This window comes from Trachurus japonicus, chromosome 6 (assembly GCF_045865225.1).
Source record: "Trachurus japonicus isolate A0001 chromosome 6, Traja_1.0".
In the NCBI taxonomy this organism is placed as follows: Eukaryota; Metazoa; Chordata; class Actinopteri; order Carangiformes; family Carangidae; genus Trachurus; species Trachurus japonicus.
The window spans coordinates 35,589,292-35,616,753 of NC_140912.1; the positions used below are offsets into that span (position 1 = coordinate 35,589,292).

General features: G+C 41.0%; 3 protein-coding genes and 1 pseudogene across 4 annotated transcripts in view; 1 reads left to right on the plus strand and 3 right to left on the minus strand.

Moving 5' to 3' along the window:
- Positions 1 to 27,462, minus strand: part of LOC146986570 (cell adhesion molecule CEACAM5-like) — a 363,100-nt pseudogene that overhangs the window by 238,642 nt on the left and 96,996 nt on the right. The gene's annotated exons all lie outside the window — the stretch shown is intronic.
- Positions 1 to 27,462, plus strand: part of LOC146986577 (cell adhesion molecule CEACAM8-like) — a 79,640-nt gene that overhangs the window by 25,368 nt on the left and 26,810 nt on the right. The window lies entirely within an intron of this gene.
- Positions 826 to 13,794, minus strand: LOC146986579 (cell adhesion molecule CEACAM8-like). Its single transcript, XM_085780403.1, has 7 exons — positions 13,788 to 13,794; positions 13,632 to 13,688; positions 5,718 to 5,824; positions 5,068 to 5,317; positions 1,356 to 1,621; positions 917 to 1,133; positions 826 to 833 (listed from the first exon to the last, which is right to left on the minus strand). Exons 1-7 carry the CDS (start codon positions 13,792 to 13,794, stop codon positions 826 to 828), a joined length of 912 nt encoding a protein of 303 aa, XP_085636529.1.
- On the minus strand, positions 1,341 to 26,356 carry LOC146986580 (nectin 1b-like). Its single transcript, XM_085780404.1, has 4 exons — positions 26,279 to 26,356; positions 5,718 to 5,824; positions 5,068 to 5,317; positions 1,341 to 1,621 (listed from the first exon to the last, which is right to left on the minus strand). Exons 1-4 carry the CDS (start codon positions 26,325 to 26,327, stop codon positions 1,341 to 1,343), a joined length of 687 nt encoding a protein of 228 aa, XP_085636530.1. The 5' UTR covers positions 26,328 to 26,356.

Here is a 27,462-nt window from a genome sequence, read left to right on the forward strand (position 1 = left end):
ATCACTTACCAGTCTTTGCTGGTGGGGGACCTCTGTTATTTCTAAATATTAGGAACAAGGTATTGTTAAACTGTGGCCAGTTACATGTGAGTTATAACACTAGCAGTAACCAACAAGTATGTTTTCCATGATTTAATGAAAAAGATTCTCACACTTTATTAGCATAAAGGATGAGTCCTTACCTTTGCTGCAGGTCAGTCCCTCTCTGATTTTTCTGTCTGTCTCTATTGTGTCTGTAAAAGCATCATTTTATTATGATTATTATTGTTGTTGTTGTTGTTGTTGTAATTGCAACAATTTATTTAAATTCTTGCATCAGGTTTTTTTTTAAATAATGCAGGACTACCGAATTTTGTTATGCCCAACATGCTAACCCATTTAACATAATCTGATGTCAAAATAAAAATACATTTTTTGACTTTTTTTTCAAAAGAACAAACACAAGAACACAAAGTGCAATTACGACAAGACAGCCGATTACTATTCCAGCGATGCAGCCAGCTGGACAGTCTGGTGGTGGTGGTGGTGGTGGTGGTGTTGTTGTTGTGGTTGTTGTTGTTGTTGTTGGTGGTGTTGTTGGTGGTGGGTCTATAAATAAACATAGGGTAAGAACATTGATTTTATACCATTTTGTAAATATGCAATGTATCACATCTGTTTTAATAACTAAACTGATCAGTGCAGTGTGATGCTTCAGCAAAAAAAAAAACTAATGTTTTGCTAAAGGGCAGCTGAATATTGCTTCTTAAGACAGTGTTGTCTCATAAACTGAGAATAAATCTACCTCATGAAGAAAAGGTGTGTAAGACAAATCTTAATGAAGTGCTACTCTTCTGACAGTCACACGTATAATAATGTCATCTAAATGCAATATGCAAGAGTATCAACAATATGAACGTCCAACACTGTCTAGTACCTGGTGAAAGAGTTACAGTCAGTTCATGCACTGCAGATGAATTTCTCCCAGTTAAACTATTCATCACTTCACAGGTGTACTTTCCACTGTCAGAAACATCTGTGATGTGTTTCTCCAGCACAGCAGAAGTGAATGTTGTAACTGTCTCATTCAGTTTCCAGGTGAAAGTAGGAGGTGGTGTGGACTCAGCAGAGCAGGTTAATGTTAAAGTCTCACACTAATTCTACTGGGACCTTGGATTTGCACATTTTCTGGTCCAACTGAGAGAGAGAGAGAGAGAGAGAGAGAGAGAGAGAGAGAGAGAGAGAGAGAGAGAGAGAGAGAGAGAGAGGTTAATAGTCGTTAATGTTGACATTAAAATGCACATTATTTTATGACATTATGTCTGAAAAGATTTAAAAGTAAATGTACAGTGTACAACAAGTTACTTACAGTTAACGTCCATGTTGTATTTAGCTTCATCACTGCTAAGGGGGTTGCTGAGGATACAGGAATAATTTCCACTGTCTGTTCTCTTTAGAGACAGAAAAGACAACACTCTGCTCTCGTTGTAAAGCATCATGTTGTCACTCTCAGTCAGGTCTGCTCCATTCTTCATCCACTTCCTGGTGAAGACAGAGCCAGCAGCCTCACAGGTTAGGTTAACTGAGTTTCCCTCTTGTGGCAGGTTTGTTGATGGTGTGACAGAGGCGTCCACTATTCTCTCTGTTAGACAAAAGATACAGGAACAATCTTATCAAGTTACTGAGTTGACAGAGTCAACAGATAAAAGAAAGCTGAGATTTGTCCTTGTGAATCAACTTCCTGCTCCAAGTGTCCAGTGTGTTTGTCAACTGTGTTACTCTATCATTTCCAGTTTAAAGCAACCAATACTCAGGTCTTATTATTGTTATGAGTGGATCAAGGTTAAACTGTAGAAGAGTAAATTCCAGTGAGAATAATGGAGAAGAAAAAAGTTGAGTGTTTATATGGGGACAAAGCTAAAGGAAAACAGATCTTGATGGGACAATTTGGACACAAGACAGGACTCCTGTGTGGGGCCTGGGCCATTTTACAGTAGATTTGATAATAGATGATTGTTACGTTCTGATCTGGGTCAAGAGGTCAGAGTGAGAGGTCTGCCTGCCCTGTGTCTCTCTGTCTCTCTACCCCTTTCCCACTGGCCAAAAAACCCCGTTAAAATCCGCTAACAATCGGCTTTTGGTGGCAGTGGGAAAGGCGCACCGACCCGCGTAGACCTGCGTCAAACGACTCGGCAAGCGACCTGTGTTAAAATTGCCTTCAATCGGCTCGGCTCTGATTGGCTTGCAGTGGGAACGCCAGACCCGGGTCAATCTGCTAATTTACGTGATGACGTTGAGCGTTACATGACGCCCGTGTCGGTCTCATATCACACATAGACATATATATGTAAATATGTAGTATATATGTCTATGATATCACGTACCAAAACAAAGCTCTGCTCTCATTCGAGACTGGGATTTGATTAAAAGAAACACTGACCAAAAAAGATTGAAAAAAAAAGAAGCGACCGTCTGTTTAACTGACATGTTGTGCCGTGGATGTCCGTCATACGGCTGCGGCAGACTCGCTGTCCTCCACGGTCCTGGTGCTCCGCAGGTCAGCCAGACGCCTCGTCTGCCTCAGCCGACAGACCTCACACACTCCGCGCCGGGCGGCTGTGGCATTACACGGTGTTTCTCGCACCGCAGATGAAAGCGGGGCGACTGGTTTATGCGGGTGTCAGACATAGGGCTGACCCAAAAAAATTGAAGCTTTGTTCGTTGCCATGGTAATCGATCATGAAAGTCTGTGATCGATTTTTTTTCCTTTTTGACACCTGTTCTCATTGGCCATTGTTACATTAAAATGAGTAGGCTACTTGGCATCCTGGAAACCTGCCTGATTTTGGAGATATGCAGTGTCTGTTTGCCACTACTTTCATTATTCCCACGACGATCACACCCCCCCCCGCCCCTGTCGACCCGTGTTTAAAAAACCTGTGTCGACCCACTAATTTTAGTGGGAAAGCGGGTCTTCAGGTGGTAACTAGTGGATTGGGTGCCATGTGGCGTCCACCACACTGTCCACTTGCCAAACTGGATCAAGAGCCACCTTTCAACAGCCTGTCTTGCCTGTTAAACTGTAATCAGAATCTGCACCTGCATTATTATTGTATTTAGACTGCTTAGGCTCGAGAGGTTTGTGGTGGGGGTTTAGGCTCACACAGACTCACACACGCACGCACACACACACACACACACACACACACACTGGAGAAATCTCTGTTCATTTGTTTGGTCGTTATTCTAATGTGAATAAAATCACAACTTTTTCATAGGTTGTTGTGTTACAGTTTCCTTGAAAGGATCGTAACAATTATCATACAGTATGTCCTCAGATAATATGCTTGCACTGTTGGGTAGCAAGAATATAGTAGCACAAACCTACTTTTCTCCCATTTGGACATTTCAAGTTACTTTGTGCATTCATAGAAATGATTAGATTAATTCATTCATGAAGATGAGTCATGAAATGCATCTGTTAAGATGTTTTTTTTTTGTTTGTTTTTTTTTACAAATGTATAAATGCTATGATATGATCTTTGTGGTTTATACTGAGACTTCTTTTCACTTGTCACTTTTTATTTGTTCCACAAGTCTATATTTAAGGAGGTTTTTCATGATACTTTGACAAGTACACATCTAAATCTAATTTTTATACATTTTGTATAAATTATTAAAGCAAAAGTAAGCGATCCAGTCGTTTTGGCCAACTTTCTGTCAGCCGATGGAGTTAACAGTGAAGGCTGTGGTTTGTACACTACATCATGTAGAGTGTGAAGGAAGGAGAAGCATCACAGATTAGAGAGGGAGTGTTAACAGAGATTCTTTGTAAGACGAGTCAGAACGGCCTCATTCTGATTTGATTTTTATTTTATTGCCAAAGAAAATTGTAAAGAAACACATCTCTTTGTTTACTTTATCTATTTAAACTTGAAAATGCCTTTAACCTTTAACCTCTGTTCCAAGAAGGAAGCATCAAACCTAAAACTTAAAGCAGAAGTAAGCGATCCGGTAGTTTTGGCCAACTTTTTGTCAGCCGATGGAGTTAGCAGCCCCCGCCCTCGTCCCTACGTCACCACATTGACGCACATCCTTTGGCTGCACACACAGAGAGGACCGCCCCTTTATGCCGTTCTCTCTCCTCATTGGATAAAGGTTGTAAGATACAAGGAAAGTTTTCTCCTCGGCTTACAGCAGAGCAGAGTGACTGACAGACCCGTGTTTCAGACCAAACACTCTATGTAAGTGATTGCCGTCGGAAGATATAACTATTTAAGACTTATATTAACACAAATATATCACTTACTTCTGCTTTAATTCAAACTTACAGTACTACGCACAGAGATGGTGGAAGATTGGGATGTTTCATTTCTCATACTTTCGTTGTTAAAGGGATAGTTCACCTAAAATTCAAATTTTTTAACTTTTAAAATTTTTCATTATCTAGGGCAGGCTACTCACCCTCATGTCGACTAAGGGCTGGGAGAAGTTTCAGAGTCCTCCGTGCCTTCTCTGAGTTACAGCGGGGCTCCGTGCAGCACTGCATGTCCATATGACAGTTGCGAACGGAGCTCACTTTTCTTCGTCCAAAAAGACACACCAAAAAACATCCAAATACCTAATGACTGAAATTTGAATTTTGGGTGAACTATCCCTTTAAAGGCCTGACAGCTGTAATTCCCACTCTGACTCTCCTTAATGTTCATAAGTCTGAACTCTGATCCAGGATCAGCCATGGGCTCTTTATTTAGAAACCAGGTGAACTGGGAACTGGGCAGTAGGTCTGGAGTCAGCTGAGCAAGTCAGGCTGATGTCTGACCTTAGACCCCCTACTGTAGACAGTGTATAGAACTTAAGACACTTTGTTGTCCTTACTTGATAGCACAGTCTAGAGAGAGACAGGAAATGGGGAGGCAGAGAATGACATGCAGGAAAGCGATGCCCGATGCAGGATTTGAACTGGGGCCGCCCGTAACATGGGGCGGCAGCTCTACCATGTGTGCGAAACACCGCCCCTCAGTCAGTTTTTGATGGTGACCAATGTCTCAGTTGAACATTTTATTAATGTAGATTATAGTGACTTACCCAGCATTTCCAGGTGAGTGATGTTCTCTTTGATGCCACCTGGGAAGGCAGTAAATGAGCAGATGTAGTTCCCCTCATCAGTTTTCTTAACACCACTAATCTGGATGGAAGGACTGGCCAGGTCTGAAGGACTGGGTGAGAAGCTGACTCTGTCCTTCAGTGGTGACTCAGGGTATGCAGGGTCTTTGTTTGGGGCAAATACAGCAATGTTGGTCCTCCCCCCGTCCTTTGGCTGATAGATCCATGTGACCTGTGGTGGAGCAGACTCAGGGTCAGTGGTTAGGATGTGTTCAGTGACTGAGAAATACAACAGGCCTCAGTCATCATGCTGTTGAATGATAAGTGACACTGGAGTGTTTTGTAGATCAGCATCACCGGAGAGGAGCTAACAAATATTTTATTTTACTACAAAATTACCTAATCTGTTTTGTGAAATACTGTATAAAGCTGCATATTTACTTGGCCAATATATTTTCAATTCAGATGTGAAAGTTGTAGTCCAAAACAATCTGAACATCAGTGAGCTGCACTGTCAGGATGTAACAGACTGATAAATTCATATTATAGATATGAGTGTGAGTGTGATGGTATAAAAAAAAAAAGTTATCAAGTCCTAACTGAAACGAAGAAAACTGCATCATGTATCTGACCTGATTAATGTTAATCCCAGTTGCATCAGTGACACAGCGCAGGTTGACTGTCTGGCCAGGATACGAATACACCTTTGGCTCTACGTCCACTTGCTGACCAGTCGCTCCTAAAAGAAGGAGAAAGAGACAAATGTATGCCTGTTGATTCCCAAACTTAGAGGAGATAAGAAAAGGAAGCAGGTATCTATTAGTACAAAACCTGCAGATGATAAATGAATGACAACAGTTTGGAAGTGTCAGAAGACAAGTTGGACTTGTCCAGAATAAAATGGAGGAGGCACATAGTTTAAGACAGACTGTGAGAGAATCAACATGTAAAATAAAAACTACTGTAAAAATAACAAAAAAGGGTTGTATGATCTTGATAACTCAAGATTTCTTCTTTAGTTGAAATCACCAACATCCAAATTGCTTGTTTTTCCAGAAAATAATTAAAATATAGTGATTAATATACAGTATTTACAAATCTCAAATGTTGTTGTTATAATAACTGCTAATCAGCTGAGGCAGGTTTGTGATTGTTGGAGTTATTGGCTCAGAAGTTTGTATTGGTGGTCTGTAGAGGACACTGCCTGTTGGCTACTGGATGATATTTTGACAAGAACTAGTGAAAATGTTAGAGCTCTTAAATTTGAGGGTTATGTGAAATTCATTTCAAAAAATCTTTTATTTAGGTATTTTAAATTCTTCTGAAGTGAAATTACAATCGCCACATCACAGTTCAGTCCAGTTGTAGTTTGTTTGTCAAGACTTAGCTATAGCACCTATCTGTGCTGTACTGTATATGACTGGTGAAATACTGTATGTGTAGGAACTTTGAATACATTATGTGTTTGTTCTGTTAATATTACAGTAAAGCAGAAGTAAGCGATCCGGTCGTTTTGGCTACTTCTTGTCAGCCGATGGAGTTAGCAGTCCCCGCCCTCGTCCCTACGTCACCACATTCACGCGCATCCCTTGGCTGCACACACAGAGAGGACCGCCCCTTCATGCCGTTCTCTCTCCTCATTGGATAAAGGTTGTAGGATACAAGGAACGTTTTCTCCTCGGCTTACAGCAGAGCAGAGTGACTGACAGACCCGTGTTTCGGACCAAACACTCTATGTAAGTGATTGCTGTCGGAAGATATAGGCTAACTATTTAAGACTTAGGCCATATTAACACAAAAATATCGCTTACTTCTGCTTTAAGGTTATGGGGTTGTATAGTATAGTTTGTTTTGTTTATTATATTGTTTAGTCATAGTGAGTCACATGGTTATGGGCGAGGTTGATTTCTCTTTGTGCGTGAGAGAGAGGGGGTGAGCTGGGCCACCAAATTACTTTGGTTTTAGTTTAATGCACTTTATCGTGAGTTTAATATCTTTTTGTTGTTGTTGTTACTAAACAGTTTAACTTAATTTTAAAAAATCTGTGAGTTTCCTTAGCAAGACAGTTTTCATTATGCTACAGGGAAGTTCAACTTTTATATACAGATTATCATCACTTCATCATTTTTGTCTGATGGGACATCACTATAATCTCATACATTTTTGAGCTCTGGCCAAAATGTGCTCTGTGTAGTAACTGTGACCTTTAAAGCAACATTGCAGAGTTTATCAGCCTTAAAATAATGTTTCCAGACTCATTGCAATGGTAGAAAAATGGTTGATAGGATGAATGGTGCTGCCGCTGCAGCCTGAGCTGGGTCGTGGATTACCGCCTGTTCCTCTCTGCGTAGAGCCGTAGCGTACGACCTGCTTTACGATGTACGCTTACCTGACTGTAGCCTGGAGTGAGCCAGCAGCAAAACAGAGAGCATAGACAGCAGCTAACAAGAAAACAAAGCTATCAAATTCCCCGTCGGACTGGTCTGATGGGGGGCAGATAGCAATTTGGACATATTAGCGCGACAGACAGACAGACAGACAGACAGACAGACAGACAGACAGACAGATAGATAGATAGACTTTATTGTCCACCGTAGTGGAAATTTGTCTTCGGCGACAACAAAGCATAAAACAATCAAAGCACTCCACAGCATACACATAAAAGACATAGAAACAAGAAACAAACTGAATGTTGTGCAAAACAGGCATAGACAACAGCAGCCCAAGCATGGACGTCGGAACTATTTTCTGAGAGGGGGTGCGGGATTTTTGTTGGGAGAGTCGGACGTTGTCTGAAAATTACCCCCCCCCCCCCTCCCGTTCACTCACACACACACACACACAGTGTGCCATCTCTCTTTTGAGCAGTGCCATCTTGCTGACCAGTCGCTCCTAAAAGAAGGAGAAAGAGACAAATGTATGCCTGTTGATTCCCAAACTTAGAGGAGATAAGAAAAGGAAGCAGTTGATTCCCAAACTTAGAGGAGATAAGAAAAGGAAGCAGTTGATTCCCAAACTTAGAGGAGATAAGAAAAGGAAGCAGTTGATTCCCAAACTTAGAGGAGATAAGAAAAGGAAGCAGGTATCTATTAGTACAAAACCTGCAGATGATAAATGAATGACAACAGTTTGGAAGTGTCAGAAGACAAGTTGGACTTGTCCAGAATAAAATGGAGGAGGCACATAGTTTAAGACAGACTGTGAGAGAATCAACATGTAAAATAAAAACTACTGTAAAAATAACAAAAAAAGGTTGTATGATCTTGATAACTCAAGATTTCTTCTTTAGTTGAAATCACCAACATCCAAATTGCTTGTTTTTCCAGAAAATAATTAAAATATAGTGATTAATATACAGTATTTACAAATCTCAAATGTTGTTGTTATAATAACTGCTAATCAGCTGAGGCAGGTTTGTGATTGTTGGAGTTATTGGCTCAGAAGTTTGTATTGGTGGTCTGTAGAGGACACTGCCTGTTGGCTACTGGATGATATTTTGACAAGAACTAGTGAAAATGTTAGAGCTCTTAAATTTGAGGGTTATGTGAAATTCATTTCAAAAAATCTTTTATTTAGGTATTTTAAATTCTTCTGAAGTGAAATTACAATCGCCACATCACAGTTCAGTCCAGTTGTAGTTTGTTTGTCAAGACTTAGCTATAGCACCTATCTGTGCTGTACTGTATATGACTGGTGAAATACTGTATGTGTAGGAACTTTGAATACATTATGTGTTTGTTCTGTTAATATTACAGTAAAGCAGAAGTAAGCGATCCGGTCGTTTTGGCTACTTCTTGTCAGCCGATGGAGTTAGCAGTCCCCGCCCTCGTCCCTACGTCACCACATTCACGCGCATCCCTTGGCTGCACACACAGAGAGGACCGCCCCTTCATGCCGTTCTCTCTCCTCATTGGATAAAGGTTGTAGGATACAAGGAAAGTTTTCTCCTCGGCTTACAGCAGAGCAGAGTGACTGACAGACCCGTGTTTCGGACCAAACACTCTATGTAAGTGATTGCTGTCGGAAGATATAGGCTAACTATTTAAGACTTAGGCCATATTAACACAAAAATATCGCTTACTTCTGCTTTAAGGTTATGGGGTTGTATAGTATAGTTTGTTTTGTTTATTATATTGTTTAGTCATAGTGAGTCACATGGTTATGGGCGAGGTTGATTTCTCTTTGTGCGTGAGAGAGAGGGGGTGAGCTGGGCCACCAAATTACTTTGGTTTTAGTTTAATGCACTTTTTTTCACATCTGTGAGTTTCCTTAGCAAGACAGTTTTCATTATGCTACAGGGAAGTTCAACTTTTATATACAGATTATCATCACTTCATCATTTTTGTCTGATGGGACATCACTATAATCTCATACATTTTTGAGCTCTGGCCAAAATGTGCTCTGTGCAGTAACTGTGACCTTTAAAGCAACATTGCAGAGTTTATCAGCCTTAAAATAATGTTTCCAGACTCATTGCAATGGTAGAAAAATGGTTGATAGTGTTGTGGTATTTTTCATCATAAATGACATGAAAGTTTGTAATAGGTTAATGCTGAAAGACAATATTATGCTACTATTAAAAAAGACATATACTCATTATGTATCTATTAGTTTAAGATTTAATGTTGATCATCTTAAATGATCACAAATGATTATATAATGTTTTGTTCTGTATATCTAATTGAAAGGAGTATGTTTTGTGACTTAAAGATCAGCCAACTGTTTATGTGCAGCCAGAGAGAGAGAGGGGTAGATCAGAGGTCAACTAGCAAGCAGGTTCACATTATTATGCAGGGTCTGTGAAGGCGGTTGCCATCGCCTTCTCCACGTCTCCCATCTGATAGAGTTATGGCAGTGGGGATGGGGACGAGGGGAATTGGGACCCTCAGAGAACAGTCTGGTGAATCGACTTGGGAATAGACCTAGGCCTATATAAGCCTTCAACTTTTGGTAAGGAGTCAGTCACTTAACTACTCCTAGATGTATGTCTTGGGGTGTGCTTTGCATGCAGCCTGATACTTTGTTACTTTTCTTTTCAAACTTTGTATCTGTAAGTGGCTCGGGTTGAACTTTGTTTGCTTTCTGGTTAAAGGAAATAAAAGACAACTCTATGTCGGATCCATCCTTTCCAGCGAGTTATTTTGAGTCCAGAATTTATTTTTGGGGTGAGATGTAAGATTAGTTATTTAGCCCATTTTTCTGATCTTCATCATTTTGGCGAGCTAGAGCCAGGAGTTTGCTGAGAGAAGAAGACAACTGAGAGTTTGATCACGCGTTCTTCAAAATCATTGAAAAGGTAAGCGCGCAAAGTTAATTTGATTATAATTGGTAAATAATTAATGCGTGGTCTGCTCTCAGGTGGTTTCAAATCTCACTCTCAAAGGAACCTTAGAATCATTAAGTGAAGCTGTTAAGGCTGGATCCGAATTCTGACGTTTCTAACCTTCACCTTTACTTTTTCTTTCTTTCTCTCTATAAATCTGACATCCTTTCAGATTGTGTAAACAAGTGACGCGTGCAGTTGCAGGAAGCGATTATTGTCGAGGGGACAAGCTTTGCAGCACGCAATCGCAGGAAGCGATGAGTAAGTGAGTGTAAGCGCACAGTCGCAGGTAGCGACCGGTTTAGGAAAAATATAGTCAAATTTAATAAGTGTAGTGCGCGTCGCGTGTGGCGACTTCTTTTGTCGTGTGGACAAATAAATCCATTAGAGGTATAATGGTCCGGTGATGCGTGTGACGATACACCTGCTCGAGTGAAGAGCCACTGGTAATATTCCGTCGAGGTAGACGTGTGAGAAAGTGAATGCATGATCATTGTATATACGCAGAGGCCTACGATTAATCGTGTATTATTCCATATTAATCTATCATATAATCTGAATGTGTGCAGTACTGATTAAGTGTTTGTGAACTGTTGTAAATGAAATGTGAATGAAGGAGAGAGAGAGTGAGAAGCTACAGCGGAGCCTGTGTGTGTGTGGAGCTGCAGCAGAGAGTGTGTGTGTGTGGGGCTTTGTGTGGGAGAAGAGATGAAAAGGGAGAGTGAGTGAGTTTGACAGAATCTGTTTGAAAAGGAGAAATATTGGGTTATAATGTGTTACATGTGAATTTGTATGTCAGTTAGGAATTTAGCCGAGTGTGAGGAGTTGTGTTTTAATAAGTAGATAGGAGAGAGGAGGATTTAGTTGAAATTTTTCAAGGATTAAGAGGATCGCTGAGTGTTGAAAGTTGTTAACTTGGCAATAAATCAGTAAAGATAAAAACTTTGGATAATGTTGGTTTGAGAGGGGTGCCTATAAACTAAGTGTGGTTTAGGTGCTGGAGTGAATGTGGTTCATGGGTGAATGAGTGGAAAATAAATCATTGGGTAATAGAGCTGACGAATTTGTGAAGTAAGTGATAAAAATTAAAGTTAAAAAGCAATATATAAACTAATTGAATAGTAAGTGACCAGTATTAACTTCTAATAAAGTGAATGCGAGTAAGGTATACATAAGGTTAACAATAATTGAAACTTGAGAAAATTAGTTGTAAAATTTGAAATGCAAATATGCATAACAATAAAATTGTATTTGAATGAAGATTTGATTTGAATTACTTAATAGCAATTAATAAAAATAGCATCCTCAACGGATGGATGAAACTAATCAAACTGATGAAACCTTGATCACCCTTAACGAAGGTGAAATTGAAACTCAAGGAATCAGGACTCACTTTTGGTTAGAGAACGTGTATAGAAATAAAAAGAGGGCTATATGTTGGCAAAGTGAGCATTTAATAAGCCAGAGGTTGTGGCATTTGACAACGTTTAAAAGCTTGGATCAGGCACAAGAGGATTATCCGTTTATACCGTGGGAAGACACATTAAAAGGTATTTGGAATTCTAAAAACTTGTCCTATATATTAGATCAACTTTGTAGGAGCCCCAGATCTAGAGCTAGTGTGTCTTTAACCCCGTTTCTGGCTATTCCAGAGGGGCTGACTGTTGCAGGGAAGAACAGTGGAACAGCAGATCCACGGCTGACTATATCAATTATCCCTCGACAGGTCAAGTGGGAGACAGGACAGTTTGGGATCCTTAATAAAGAAAACGCTCCTGACGAACATAATTCAATAAATGAATTAGACTTTGAACTTACTGACAAACAAAGAATAAAATACGGTATCACAGTTGGGCGAATTAATGCTTTAATAAGTATTATAAAAACAGACGAATTAAAAACTAAACAACAGATAGAGACTACAACTAACTTGGACTTAACATCTGAGGCACCAGAAAGCATGGGTAATAAACCGGTGAAGGAAAACAGGATGCAATCACCAGTAGAGATGGTGATAAATCAGCATCCAGATCATACATCTCAAATACAAAGCTGTATGAAAACGTGGCATAAAAGAATTACTGGGACTTTACAATGGCCGCTTGGGGGAACTTTCAATATTGCTTGTTGCAACGAAGTGGAAGCTAACATTAAACATTATAAATCTTTGGATAAAAGTAAAAAGCGTGAAGGGGAACGGGCCAAAGAAAGAGAGGTGTTAAGATGGTTTCGTTTGGCAGCTCGACGTCAGACCTTGGGTGCCACTCAGTTGCCTATTGTTGCGGAACAGGCTGATAAAGAAAAGGAGAAGTGCAGAAAAGAGCCTGCTGCTCCTTCAGCCCCTCCGCTGCATCTAGACCCCCCTCCATACACAGTCCATAAGGGAGGAGGCTCAGTGGGGCAGTTCCCAGCCAGAGGAACTAAAGTGGACAGGAAAGGCGGACTTAAGGGAAAATTTTCGGTGTCATGGGAGGAGCCGTCCTCTGATGAGGAAGAAGACGACAGTGATACGTCACGTGATGAGCGCATACTGAAGAGAATGCGCTCCACCCATGAAGCTGCACTGAAAAAAGAAAAACAATCAAGGCAGTCTGCATTCAGTGTGGACTCTATGGAAGAAGTGCAGAATGATATTAAAATGTATAACATGCCAAGAACATCTAAACAACAGGAAGAGGAAGACAGAAGAGAGTATGAACGAATTATAACACAATCACTGGACCGAAAGAAAAAAGAAAGAGGTGAAGCCAGTGTGAGAAGGAAATCCCTGTATGGAACAGCTGATGCATTTCAACAGGAGATTTCAGGCAAGCAGGCTCAATGGTCACCTGTAACTTACCAACAACATTATCGACAAAAAACGAAAGCATGTGACACAATTTCTGAACAAATAAAACGACTGGAAGAAGAAATGAAAACTGTTGATGAGCAATTGAAAAGAAAGGTCAATTTCGATGTTAAAGACTCTCCCCCACACATGAAGATGGAGCTGACTGGTACAATGATTATGGAAGACAAAACCATAATAGAGACTCAACAAGCATACTTAAAAGAAATGCAACGTTTAAGAAAAATTCAACTGGATGAGCTACAGGAAGTTTTCGTATCTTCCAGAGACGTTAAACCAAGATCCCAAAGAGCTGAACAACAAATATGTGTTGATGTACATCAATGGGATGATGAAGAACGTGAGCAGCCACCTGAAGTTGAGCAGCAAGAATACCCAACTGGTACTCCAAAACCGGCTGCCGCCCGAGATTGTCCTGAAGAACCCATGATACTAAGAGACGGGAAATTGGTTGGACAGGCAGCGGGAAGATCCCAGCAACAAAATGCCATCTGCCCTATTGTGGTGAAGCCTCCGAACAAGCCAAGATACGTGCCATGGTCGTTCGGTGACATGATCGGATTGGCAGGACGTCTTCCTGACCTTAACGAAGGGGCTGGCAGATTTATAACTGCTTTTGAACAAAACACTTCTGGAATAACTCTGGCTCTTGGAGATTTGAAGTCGATATTGATGTACATAGTAGGAAAACAGACAACAGAAGAAATCTTCCAAGATGCTAACTTGGAAGATGTTGTGCGTGGGAATACGTGTGATGCCATCGGGTTTAACGGTCACCGAAACAACATCTGGGCAGGACTAAGAAAACAATTTCCTGAAAGAATGGATCCATCCAAGCTGGAAGGAGAAACACTGAAAGATGATGAATGTCCGTCCAAGTTCCTACGTGATTTCCAAAAAAGATGGAAAGAAGAGACCGGGAGTCCGTGGAATAAAGATGATACTACAAAAAGCCTGTTCAAAGTGATGGTTAAAAAGACTCTGCCACCTGAAGTGCAAAAACGTCTGGATGATGTGGTGGGATTTATGAAGATGGATTGGCCTCTATTCTCAGAGCACATCATTCATCATGTGCAGAACGTTAGAAAAGAAAAACAAAAGGAGAATGAAGCCAACAAAAATCTGATGGCCAAACTAACTCAACTGCAGTTGAATGAGTTAAATGCCAAACAAAAGAAGGATAAAGCAAAAGTCCAGGCACCGGTGGTTACAGCTGCAACAGCTGAAGAACAAGCTAAACCGCCAAGAGAACCTGAACAATTTGTGCTGAGGCCCTATCCACTGGCTCAACAAAATCCAAGAAGACAGCAAGAAGGACAGACAATTTCTTCCTCTCGTTATGTGAACTACGACGAGGATGAATATAGAGACTATCGTCCTAGGGGACAGCCTATGGAGAGATTCAGACCACCATTTCGTGGGAGGAGGAGAGGATCACTAATGCAACAGACCACGCCCCGCAGATCAGCAAGAGTGGTGTCCGACGTCATATGTTGGAGCTGTGGAGCACCGGGACACTTTCGTAATGAGTGTCAGAATGCTCCATGGTCAAACGAGATGCAGCAATAGGGCTGCCCAGAGAGGCCTACTAGAAATTTATTGGCACCCGTTGTCTCAAGACAGTCTCAGGATGAACCTATTGTTACAGTAACAATATCCGATACAAACTATGCTTTTATGATTGATACAGGGGCTAGTTATTCTTGTATCGGAAAAACAATTGAAAACATCCCTCTGTCTGACACGGCTGTTAAGACAGTGGGCTTCTCTGGGAAAAGTCAAATTATACCGATGACCCAACCAATATTAATGAAAATAGAAGGAAAAACAGTGGTTGCTCCACTACTGTACTCTAAGAACACACCTGTTAATCTTTTAGGAAGAGATATATTATGCGCGTTAAAAGCTAATATTAAGTGTACTCCAGATGGGTTATGGATAGATTTTCAAGATGAAAGTACACCGTGTAAAATTATGGCACAAATCCACCAAGAATACAATTCTGGGCAAATAGTGTGTGGATCATCTGTTGTATACTGGCTTCAGTTAAACCCTGAATCAAAATTGACACAAGAATGGGAAAAATGGAAAGCATGTTTGGAGTTGCAATTAGGAATAGGAAATGAACCTGAACTGCCACTTCACTGTACAGTACATTGCTGTATGACAAGGAACAGGAATATCTAGATTATGAAGCATGCTGGAAAGCTTTGATGAATAATAAAGTTTATTATTTCTCCAGCAGTGTTATCTACCAGGGGCCTCAGGGTGTAGCTGCAGTCATAAATCTTCCAACAGAGCTGCATCCCTGGTTTCAGGTTTCATGTTCCTTGCCTCACGCGGCACTGTGGGTGAGAGGGGAGTTTCAGTCATATCAATTAGGAGAAATGGTAAAAGCTGCATCACAAATTACTGATTGGGAGTCAACGGGAAAGGAAAATGTATATATTTCCCCTGACAAAACATATCAGAAAATAATAATAGATGTTAATGACAATGGGATCACACAGAGAGTAATAGTGCATGAGGGTGCATGTAAACAATTAACACTCTCTTTAGAACATGAGCACATGTTGAGTCAAGTTCCACAAACATTATGGTCAAAACACAAGACTGATGTGGGATTAGTAAAGTCAGCTGAACCAGTACGAGTACCACTTAGGAAAAATGTTATGTTGCCATATAAAAGACAATATCCACTCAAGCAACAGGCAATTGAAGGCATCAGGCCCATTATAGCAGGTCTGGTGGAAGCAGGAGTGTTGATTAAAACTAAAAGTCCCTGCAACACGCCGATCTTCCCCATAAAGAAACCACATTCAAACGATTATCGATTAGTACATGATCTTAGAGCTATTAATGCCATAGTGGAGGCTGAGGCGCCTGTCGTTCCTGATCCACACACCCTGCTCTCCAATGTGCCTGCGGACTCCAAGTACTACACAGTCATTGATTTATGTTCTGCTTTTTTCAGTGTGCCTGTGCATCCAGACTCTCAGTATCTTTTTGCCTTTACATTTGAGAATAATTAGTACACATATCAAAGGTTACCACAGGGCTATAAACATAGCCCAACAAAATTTAATTTAGTCTTAAGGGATGATTTGAATCATCTTGATATCACCAGTACTTTGATACAATATGTGGATGACATTCTGATATGCAGCCCAACGAAGGAGCAGTGTGAGAGGGATTCCCTGGCTGTTCTGACTGCGCTTGCAAAACAGGGTCATAAGGTCAGCAAAGAGAAACTCCAGTTCTGCTGTCAGGAGGTGGAGTATCTTAGCAGGAGATTGTGTGGAGATAAGAGGCTCATAGCCCCCTCACAACTCCAAGTGATAATTAAATCACCAAAACCACGGACAGTTTCACAGATGTTAACGTTTTTGGGAATGTGTGGTTACAGCAGACTATGGATCTGTGAATATGCTCTTAAAGCAGCTCCACTGCGTGCAATTATTCATACTGCAGGACAAAAAGACAGTGGTGCTCAGTTACAATGGACTGATGAGGCCGAAGCGGCATTTGAAGCTTTAAAGAGAGATTTACAGACTGCTCCAGCACTGGGACATCCAGATTATTCTAAACCTTTTCATTTGTATGTTGCTGAGAGAAATGGATACGCTTGTGCAGTATTGATGCAGGATGCAGGTTCGGTGAAACAACCCTTGGCTTATTATAGTACAAAGATGGATACTGTTGAAGCAGGACTGCCCCCATGTTATCAGGGATTGGCAGCAGCTGCATTTGCTTTTCAAAAAGCTTCAACTTTGACTATGGGACACCCGGTGATATTATATACAACGCATCAGTTGCATGCCCTGCTCACGAGTCCCAGATTTGTCTTAATGCAGGCCAGGAAGACTGGTTATGAAGTTATCTTGTCAGCACCAGAATTAACGATCCAGCGCTGCAAGACAGCCAACCCTGCAGCTCGCATAACTTTACCTGAGGAGGGCTCTCCTCATGATTGTGTAGAGATAACTGACACATTTTTGAAACCTAGGAATGATCTGTATAATGAACCAATTGAGGCTGAACTAACTTTATTTGTGGATGGATCATGTTTCAGAGATGTCAGGGGTAACCACGCAGGTTATGCTGTTGTGGAACTCAAACATGATGGTACGTTCGAAAAACAACAAGCAATTAAAGTACCACAACCTTGTTCAGCACAGTTGGCAGAACTTAAAGCGCTGACTGCTGCGTGTAAGTTCAGTGAAAACAAACGTGTCAACATATATACAGACTCACAATATGCTTATGGAGTGTGTCATGTGCATGGTAGTATTTGGAAGCAAAGAGGTTTTGTCCGAGCAGATGGATCACCTGTTATGCATGCTGAGGCTATTGCTGATCTTCTGATGGCGATGCAGCTCCCTTTAGCGGTTGCTATTATAAAATGTGCTGCCCACCAGAAGGCAAACTCATTGATTGCTAAGGGTAACAACTTAGCAGATGAAATGGCTAAACAAGCAGCAGCTAGTGAAACTATAGGTCCCATGCTGATGGTTGAAGATGATCCACCTCTAGCTGATGTGGCGTCTTTAATACTTGCTCAAGACAGGGCTGGTCCATATGAGCAGTCTGTCTGGAAGAATCGAGGTGCAGTTAAAACCGCCTCTGGTCCTGAAGAGGGACTATAGAGAAGTATTCATGGACATTTTGTAATACCAAGTGCATTGTTAAAGGTAGCTATTCGTGATGCGCATGGCCCTGACCATTGCGCAAGGGGGGAGGTGATAAAAAGAATACAAAATGTCTGGTGGTCACCTTTCTTAGCGAGTACTGTGGAAAGAGTGTTGCATGAATGTGATGTGTGTGCGCGTCATAATATTAGAAAAAGTTTTTCAGCGCCAATTTCACACATGCCACCGCCGGATGGTCCTTTTCGGCATTTAGTAATGGACCATATTGATATGACAGAACGGATAAGAGGATATAGATACATCCTAGTGGTGATAGACAGATTCAGCCGATGGGTAGAAGCTGTCCCCACTAAAGGACCAGATCAAAAATCGACTGCGAAATTTTTATGTCGCGACATCTTCCCGCGGTTCGGCGTGCCAGATTTTCTTTCATCGGATAACGGTCCAGCGTTTGTGGCTAATACCATTAGCACAGCGTGTAAAATGTTGGGAATAAATCAAAAGTTTGGCTGTGTCTATCATCCCCAATCACAGGGAATTGTGGAAAAAGCTAACGGAGTGTTAAAATCTAAGTTAGCAAAGATCATTGCTAACAGCCAGTATAGGTTGAACTGGGTAGATGCTTTACCTTTGGCACTAATGGGAATGCGAATGCAAACTAACCGAATGACACATCTAACACCGCATGAAATGCTTACTGGAAGACCAATGCTGGTCCCCTTCTTCAGGGGCCCGTATAAAGGTCCACCACTTGAACAATGTGAAAGAGAATTGACATGTTATTTACAGCAGCTGACTCAAATATACAAGGTTATATCTCAACAGGTCAAAGGAGCAGTGGAGAACAGAGAAGCTGTCATTCCAGAACCGCTCAAGAGTATTGAACCAGGAGACTGGGTCTACCTGAGGGTGTTTAAACGCAAGTGGAATCAACCAAGAAGGGAAGGCCCTTACAAAGTCATTATAGTAACACCTACTGCTTTGAAAGTAGAAGGTAAGACTCTCTGGTATCATTTGAACCACTGCTGCAAAGCAGAGAGACCACCTGGAGCCACAAGTGATCCACAGGAACCAGAAGGGGACGGCCACGCCTCCCCGCAGGGACAGATCCAATCGCAGGGGAATCTAAGGGACGGCCACGCCTCCCTGCAGGACCAGACGCAGCCCGAAGAAATAGTGAAAGAAAGACGTTCTAAGAGACTGGCACTGAAGCAAAATGCAGGAGGAACAAAGACCCTCTGACAATAATGTTAAACTAGAACAAATTAAAGCAGAAAGCCGAGAAAGACCAAAACAGGCTACTATAACTACATCAAAACAGACACAAAGCGTGATTATATGGAGGAAAAGAACAGCTGGAAGAAAGCCAAAACATAAATACATTTTATGTAGAGGAGGTGCAGTAGTAGCACTTCTCATATTGATTTACTATATAATAATCTCTAGTCATGTTGAAATTAAAACTGGACAACTAACAGCTGATTGTGCACTGGCAGCAGGATTGTTGGCTATTAAACATGAACAAATACCAGCAAATGAAGAAGTTAACCTTACTTATGTGAGAAGCTGTATGTATAATTTAACAGTGGTAAGGATATTTGGACGCTCGATTGTTGAAACCCTGCCAGTTGCAAAAAGATGCCAAATTGACGCAGTAATAAACATGAGGATGAGCTGTGACAATGATCAATGCACTGATCAATTAATGCAAAAATCAATAATGAAACAAGAAACAGCCAAATTAATGACGCTTAAATATGGCCTACGTGAACGACGCGAGACACCAAAAGTAACCTGGACAAAATTAGGAGGGGGAACAAACATGTTCTACCAGTGGATGAAATTTTCAGCTCAGCAAGTAAGTAGTAAAGACTGTATTGCATGTTATAATGCAAATAGGCCATCAAAAATTCTGCCGCTTCCAGGAGCTGATTCAACATTCTGTCAGGAAAAGATGACGTGCTTTGGTTATTGTACAATGAAATTAGCAAGCGGAACTCAGAAAGGGTGGTCTAATGACACTTATATCTGCCCTAGGATATTACCCCATGATTTGGAAATATTAATTCCTCCAAATGCCCTAATAGCTAATACCATGGTCCATCCATTTTGTATTGCGAGAGGAAAACCACTGGTCAGAGCGCTGAGAGGAACTGTTATTAAAGATCAAAGAGTTCAGTGCTCCGATGTACGCTTTAACAGTACAAGGACGAAATATAAACAATCCACACTTATTCATTATTGTAACACAACAGAGAAATCAAGTATGCAATGTAAACAAATACAAGAGGACGGTGGCATATGGTATTTGATTCAAAATAATACTCATGTGAATTCTATGGATCTGCCTTCACTGGCAAATGGTACAACACCTTTGGCTGATATCTTTTGGATATGTGAAGGTAGTGACAAGTTAACTATTACATTATCGCCTGATTGGACTGGTATATGTGCCCCAGTCATGGTGACAAGCCAATTAACAGTGTTGAAACCATCTGTTAATTCAGCTGAAAGAAGTAAAAGAAGTCAGTTTGAAAAGTGGACTAAAGATGAAAAAGTTTACATATCATGGAAACAAGAACCTGAGGGAATGCCTGAAAATGAAGCGGCTATTAGTACTGCATGGATTCGATCTGGTAAGGGAATAGGATGGATACCGATGGTGGGAACAATAGTGAATTCACAGTATATAGCCAGAAACAGTAAGTGGGTAAATTATTTATGGTACAACCAGCAGAGATTTATCAATTGGTCCATAGCCACTGCAGAAGTAACACAGAAACAGTTACATGCTACTTCATTAATGGCCATACAAAATAGATTTGTCATAGATACAATTACAGCGCCCGACCAAGGTGTTTGCAGCTATATTGGGGAAGACTGCTGCACCACAATACCTTTACACACAGGAGAGAATGGTAATTTAACCCGCATGTTGAACATAATGAAAAGCTTCAGAAATGAACATGTTGCAAATTCAAACTGGAATACAAAACCTGACATCTTAGAAAAGATTTGGGGAGCGTTGGACAAATTGTCCTGGAAAAAGATTCTGCATGTAGTGGGAATGGTAATTGGCACACTGATATTAATGATTATTATCGTACTTTGTTGTGTATTCCCCATGATTAAAATATTGATAAAAAGAGCTACTGGAGTTATAGCTGGACAATATTCATTGAGAATTGATGAAGAAATTGACCTTGATGTTGTGGAAACTATGCAAATGATTGACGGAGATCAAAATAGTGAAGAAATAGGCTTACAACTACTAGACGAATAAAATGGGACGGAAAAGGGGAAGAAACAAATCAAAATTAGAGAAAGTATACCACGAATGTTTGCAACCTATCTTGAACCAATTGTCCCTAGGAACAATTTTAGCGAAAGAATCAAAGACCTTTATACAATATAGCCGTCAGTCAGTACACTCCGCAACATTTCCATTTATACCAAAACCTTACGAAGTTTGTTTGGAAAAACTAAAATATGAAAATTGGAGAAGAGTTACTTATCAGTTAAATCGAGATCTTACTGTACGTGTTGATGGGCTCGCTTTAACATACAGATATGATGTGATTAATCTGGAGAATAAATATTGTATGCCATTGTTCACTAAAGGTAGAATAGAAATTGTGTCAGTGCATTATCAGAACTCACTGTTATTCAGCACTCATGAAATCGTGTCAAGATATGGAACAGAAGCTTTTGAGATGTTAATAAAGCCATATAAGATTAGATCTACACTTTATGAGGGATCTTTTATAGTAGCAATAGGAATGAAGGCATTAGAAGAACAGAAGAACTATCAGAATGATTCTGAAAGCTGGAAAGATGAACTAATCAATCTTTATTTGTTGTCCATATAGATTAACATGGCTGACCAAAGTGGAAGTGCCAGGCAGGGAAGTAACGAGGGTGGACAGAACCAGCCCTCCCTGCCTAGCCACTGGCCAAATACTTCACCTTATTTCAATCCAAACCAGAGAATTCAGAGCCAACCAACTAACCAACCAGGTGGCCAAGATCGACACCTCCCACCAAATGCGATGATCACGAGTCCATTCCCGGTGCCAGGATATGCAGAGAATTGGAGTCAACTAGGATACCCGTTTTACAACATCAATGGAGGAGGACCTACGCTGATGCAACGAGAGTGAAATGGGGTTTAGGGAAAGAAGAGGTTGAGGGTAGACATCGTGTCGACAAGATTCTTGAATGCTACTACTGTGGCATACTTCATTTTGTCTGAATCATGTAGACAGTTCAAGGTTTGAAGGATGAATAAGTGAAGGAAACATTGCATGCTTTTATATATCTATCTTTTACACGAGAGCACAATTTCATTTTCTTGTCACTTGAGCACTCTTTTTATTATATTTTGTGTTAAAGGGATTATAATCTTGTAACTAAGTTTTGAGAGCCTTGAGGAGAAACATGTAATTGTCATCATTTATCATGTTTTGAAGATTCTCGTATTGTGTGTATTTTATTTTTGGTTTGGTTTTGATGTCTGATGTATTACTTTTATGGACTCTGTCATTATTTTGATTTATGTTGGACTTCCTTCTGTCCCGATTTAGTTAAGGGTGGAATCCATGACTACATGTAGGTTGACATGTTGAATTCATCAATTGGGATTGTTTGTGACTTGGCCAGTCACACAGGGGGGAATGTTGTGGTATTTTTCATCATAAATGACATGAAAGTTTGTAATAGGTTAATGCTGAAAGACAATATTATGCTACTATTAAAAAAGACATATACTCATTATGTATCTATTAGTTTAAGATTTAATGTTGATCATCTTAAATGATCACAAATGATTATATAATGTTTTGTTCTGTATATCTAATTGAAAGGAGTATGTTTTGTGACTTAAAGATCAGCCAACTGTTTATGTGCAGCCAGAGAGAGAGAGGGGTAGATCAGAGGTCAACTAGCAAGCAGGTTCACATTATTATGCAGGGTCTGTGAAGGCGGTTGCCATCGCCTTCTCCACGTCTCCCATCTGATAGAGTTATGGCAGTGGGGATGGGGACGAGGGGAATTGGGACCCTCAGAGAACAGTCTGGTGAATCGACTTGGGAATAGACCTAGGCCTATATAAGCCTTCAACTTTTGGTAAGGAGTCAGTCACTTAACTACTCCTAGATGTATGTCTTGGGGTGTGCTTTGCATGCAGCCTGATACTTTGTTACTTTTCTTTTCAAACTTTGTATCTGTAAGTGGCTCGGGTTGAACTTTGTTTGCTTTCTGGTTAAAGGAAATAAAAGACAACTCTATGTCGGATCCATCCTTTCCAGCGAGTTATTTTGAGTCCAGAATTTATTTTTGGGGTGAGATGTAAGATTAGTTATTTAGCCCATTTTTCTGATCTTCATCAATAGGATGAATGGTGCTGCCGCTGCAGCCTGAGCTGGGTCGTGGATTACCGCCTGTTCCTCTCTGCGTAGAGCCGTAGCGTACGACCTGCTTTACGATGTACGCTTACCTGACTGTAGCCTGGAGTGAGCCAGCAGCAAAACAGAGAGCATAGACAGCAGCTAACAAGAAAACAAAGCTATCAAATTCCCCGTCGGACTGGTCTGATGGGGGGCAGATAGCAATTTGGACATATTAGCGCGACAGACAGACAGACAGACAGACAGACAGACAGACAGACAGATAGATAGATAGACTTTATTGTCCACCGTAGTGGAAATTTGTCTTCGGCGACAACAAAGCATAAAACAATCAAAGCACTCCACAGCATACACATAAAAGACATAGAAACAAGAAACAAACTGAATGTTGTGCAAAACAGGCATAGACAACAGCAGCCCAAGCATGGACGTCGGAACTATTTTCTGAGAGGGGGTGCGGGATTTTTGTTGGGAGAGTCGGACGTTGTCTGAAAATTACCCCCCCCCCCCCCCCCTCCCGTTCACTCACACACACACACACAGTGTGCCATCTCTCTTTTCTTTTACGCACGCACGCACGCAGCCATTGCGCATCACTGAAACAACTGAAGCTACTAGACCACACAGCCAGATGCAGCATACATTCAGACAGGACAAAACCACACTCAGCTTTAAGATATAGCCTAAACGATATAAACAATGCCACGGCGGGCAAAATGCATTAAATGAGGCTTAGCGTTACCTTTAGAAGAGTGCTATTCTGTGAGTGTGGCCATTAAAGAACAGCGTCTTTCCACTGGGTTGGACATTTTCGGGTCCAGTCTCTCTCAAAGGCCAGCTGAAGCACCTGGACTTTTCTTTTATGAAGCATTGCACATTTGTGGTCCGAAAACACCCAAAACGGATCTTTTCTGAAACGATGATGTCATATCCCCACCGCTCTACCTGTACCGAGACACACCGCTGTGTAGCCTAGCAACAGTCTATGGACGTAACTTAACAACAGCGTCTAAATAACTCGGTCCCTCGGACACTGCAGCTGAATCTCGCCCGTTAAATCATTATCGACCGTCATATTTGCACTGACACGACTCCCAGTCAACATTTAATCCACTTGTAATGTTTGGAATTTGAATACTGCGGGGAGCAATATTTTTTTTCGTAGGATGAGTCCGGGAAATTCCCGCCTTCCCTGCCTCTGATTGGCTGGATGAATTCTCCTTCGATTGACGTCATCTCACAACAGTACTGTAGTAAACTAAAATACACACAACTGAAATATGAAATGTAATCAGATGCCATGGCGTAGCAGTTTGCGTTTTCACCTGCGGTGTGGTGAATCCGAGTTCGATCCCCGCTGGTTTCACATTTTTAAAAAAATTAGTTTTTAAATTAATATTCCAAGTTTACATTTTGAGTTTGAGAGAAGTGTAATTGTGCCATTGGTTAGGTTTAGGCAATGAAGAAAGGAGTTGGTTAAGTTTAGTAAAAACACCAGGTAGAGTGTAGACAGGCCAGATAAGTAGAGAGAGTCCAAGTAGATCCAGGCACTTATCACGCTTTGCCGACAGCCTGCGTTTCACAGCCGTTACACAGCCGTTTCACAACCAAAACAAACAACCAATCAGGCGAGAGCCCTTCTAGCCAATCAGAGTCGAAAATGGAGCCCATCTAGCCAATCAGAGGCGGGAACGGCGGGAAAGGCGGGACTTTCCCGGACTCATCCTACGAAAAAAAATATCGCCTGCGGGGAAGCTTTCTGTCTTCTTCTCTGTTGTTGATGTTTCTGTGTGGCAGCGCTACAGCGCCACACACGCCTGGAGTAGGTACTACAGCGTTTTCTACTGAAATGGAGGGAGTGAAGCGCTACAGCATCCTGACTCCACTATGCCAGATGCCAGGCTGCTGTATGGAGCCAGGCAGGCTGCATATCACATCAAAAGCATAGATCTGCGTTATATGAGATAAGTGTAAGTCAGACAAATTCAGTTTTTTTCAGATTTTATTTTTATTCTTTTTTTTAAGCTAATTCTGTGGATATAGGGAGGCTGGTGGAGTGCGGGAGGGGCGGATGGGAGGGGGTGCGGCCGCACCCCCCGCACCCCGACGTCTATGAGCCCAAGTGGTTGCCAGGTGCAGTCAAACAATGATAACATATTCAGAGCTTGTACGGCCTGTGGAATAAAGGATTTCTTAAAAATTCCCCAGCTCATCCTGGGAACTCTGAATCTTCGGCCAGATGGGAGCAGTTCGAACTCTAAGTTTAAGGGATATGTGATATCTGTCTGGCCATCCTGACAAATTCAACCTGGGGCTATAGTTTCATAATATTTTAGGTCTAAAAGAATGAATCCGAAAATTTTCTTTTTAATGTAGTAGTTCTGTCTGTCCTTGCATCACCACAGCAGTATATAATGGGAGTGAACGGATCTGAAATGGACAAACCCCTCAGTGTATGTTTGAATTGCCATCCATCGTTGTCTATGAAAAAAAAAGTGATTTTGTGGGATGTATACAGCCTAAACAACCTAGGATCTATCCGCTCCCATTATATGCTGCTGTGGCAATGCAGAGACAGACAAAACTCCTGCATAACATGAGCAATTAAAAATAAAAATCTTCTGATTCATTCTTTTAGACCTAAAATATTAGGAGACTAGGTTGAATTTGCCTGGAATTGTCCTTTAATTTACAAATCTGTAAGAAAAATGAAGTCACTAATTAACAGAAAAAAAAGAAATAGTTGCAGATTGAAAGAAAAAAATATGAGTGGTATGTGATTGGAAAAGCACAAGTAAGTTAGTGAGGAGGTGCAGCAGGAGCACAGCTCAAATTAGTGAAACTGGACAGTCCATGAAAAAAGTTCAATTTCAAAGTGTTTTTTTTTTTTGGGAAACTTGCAAATTTGTCAGTAGATATATAGATCATTACGTTATTTTATTTGCTGTAACAAGCTTGGAGAGCTCACCTGTGATGGCTCCAATGATGACAGTGTATATTAACACAGCTGCTGCCATTTCCTCTGCAGTATCATCAAATAAAACAACAAAAAGAATGATGTTTTTCACCCCTTGTCCTTCCCTCTGATGATTTCAGTGCGAAAGTATGAAGGCAGTATGAGGAAGTAATCTGCATTGGACTATTGACCCTTCTTGGTTTCATGCAATAAAAACATAACTTGCAGTGTAGTTTTCAAGTTTGAATGCAGTATATGAGGAAGTAATCTACATTGTACTGTTGACCCTTCCTGTTCTCTTCTTGCACATAACTTGCACCAACTCATTTCACCACAACAGGGAGACATACTGCAGCTTTTGATCACAGAGCTGAAGGGGTTTGAAGACGGTTTGAATTGCAGCACCGAGGTAAAGGTCCTGTTCATGAGTCATTTATTAGGACAGTCTCAGTCTGGTGGCTGAGTTCTTCTCACCTGCACGTCTCAGGAAGAGTTACCAATGGATGTGTTCATTTTACTTTACATTGTCACTGTGGCCTTTACAGGTAAGACTCTCACATTTAAAAGCTTGAACATGTTCAGTAGTCTTCATTCATTGTCTGGACTTCAAGAAAAGCAGCGCAAGAAGTTTAGGAAATTATTAAGACTAAACTGAATTCAAAATGCCAACTGAAACCATTATAACCACCCCAGCTGTTTAACAATTATTACGAAAACAATGTTTCATCCTAATCAATGTCTGTGTCTTGGAAATACACATCTAATTATCTGGAAAGGGTGAATTCAGTCTCACACTGATGAGAGCATACATCTTGTAGTTGTGTTTCGAGTAGATTGTATTTTACATGTGGACTCTCTTATCAGTGATTAAATAGCCACTGGATAAAATGATGAAGTCTTCATTACAGTCTGTCTTAAACTATATTTGCCTCCTTCACTTTTGTCTGGACAAGTCAAACTTGTCCTCTGACACTTCCACACTGTCGTCATTCATTTATCAGCTGCAGGTTTTTTACTGATACTATTTACCTGCTTCCTTTTCTTGTCTCCTCTAAACAACAGACATGAAATTTTTCTTTTAGGAGTGACTGGTCAGCAAGTGGACATAGAGCCAAAGGTGTATTCTTATCCTGGCCAGACAATCAACCTGAGCTGTGCCCTCACTGATGCAGCTGGGATTAACATTAATCAGGTCA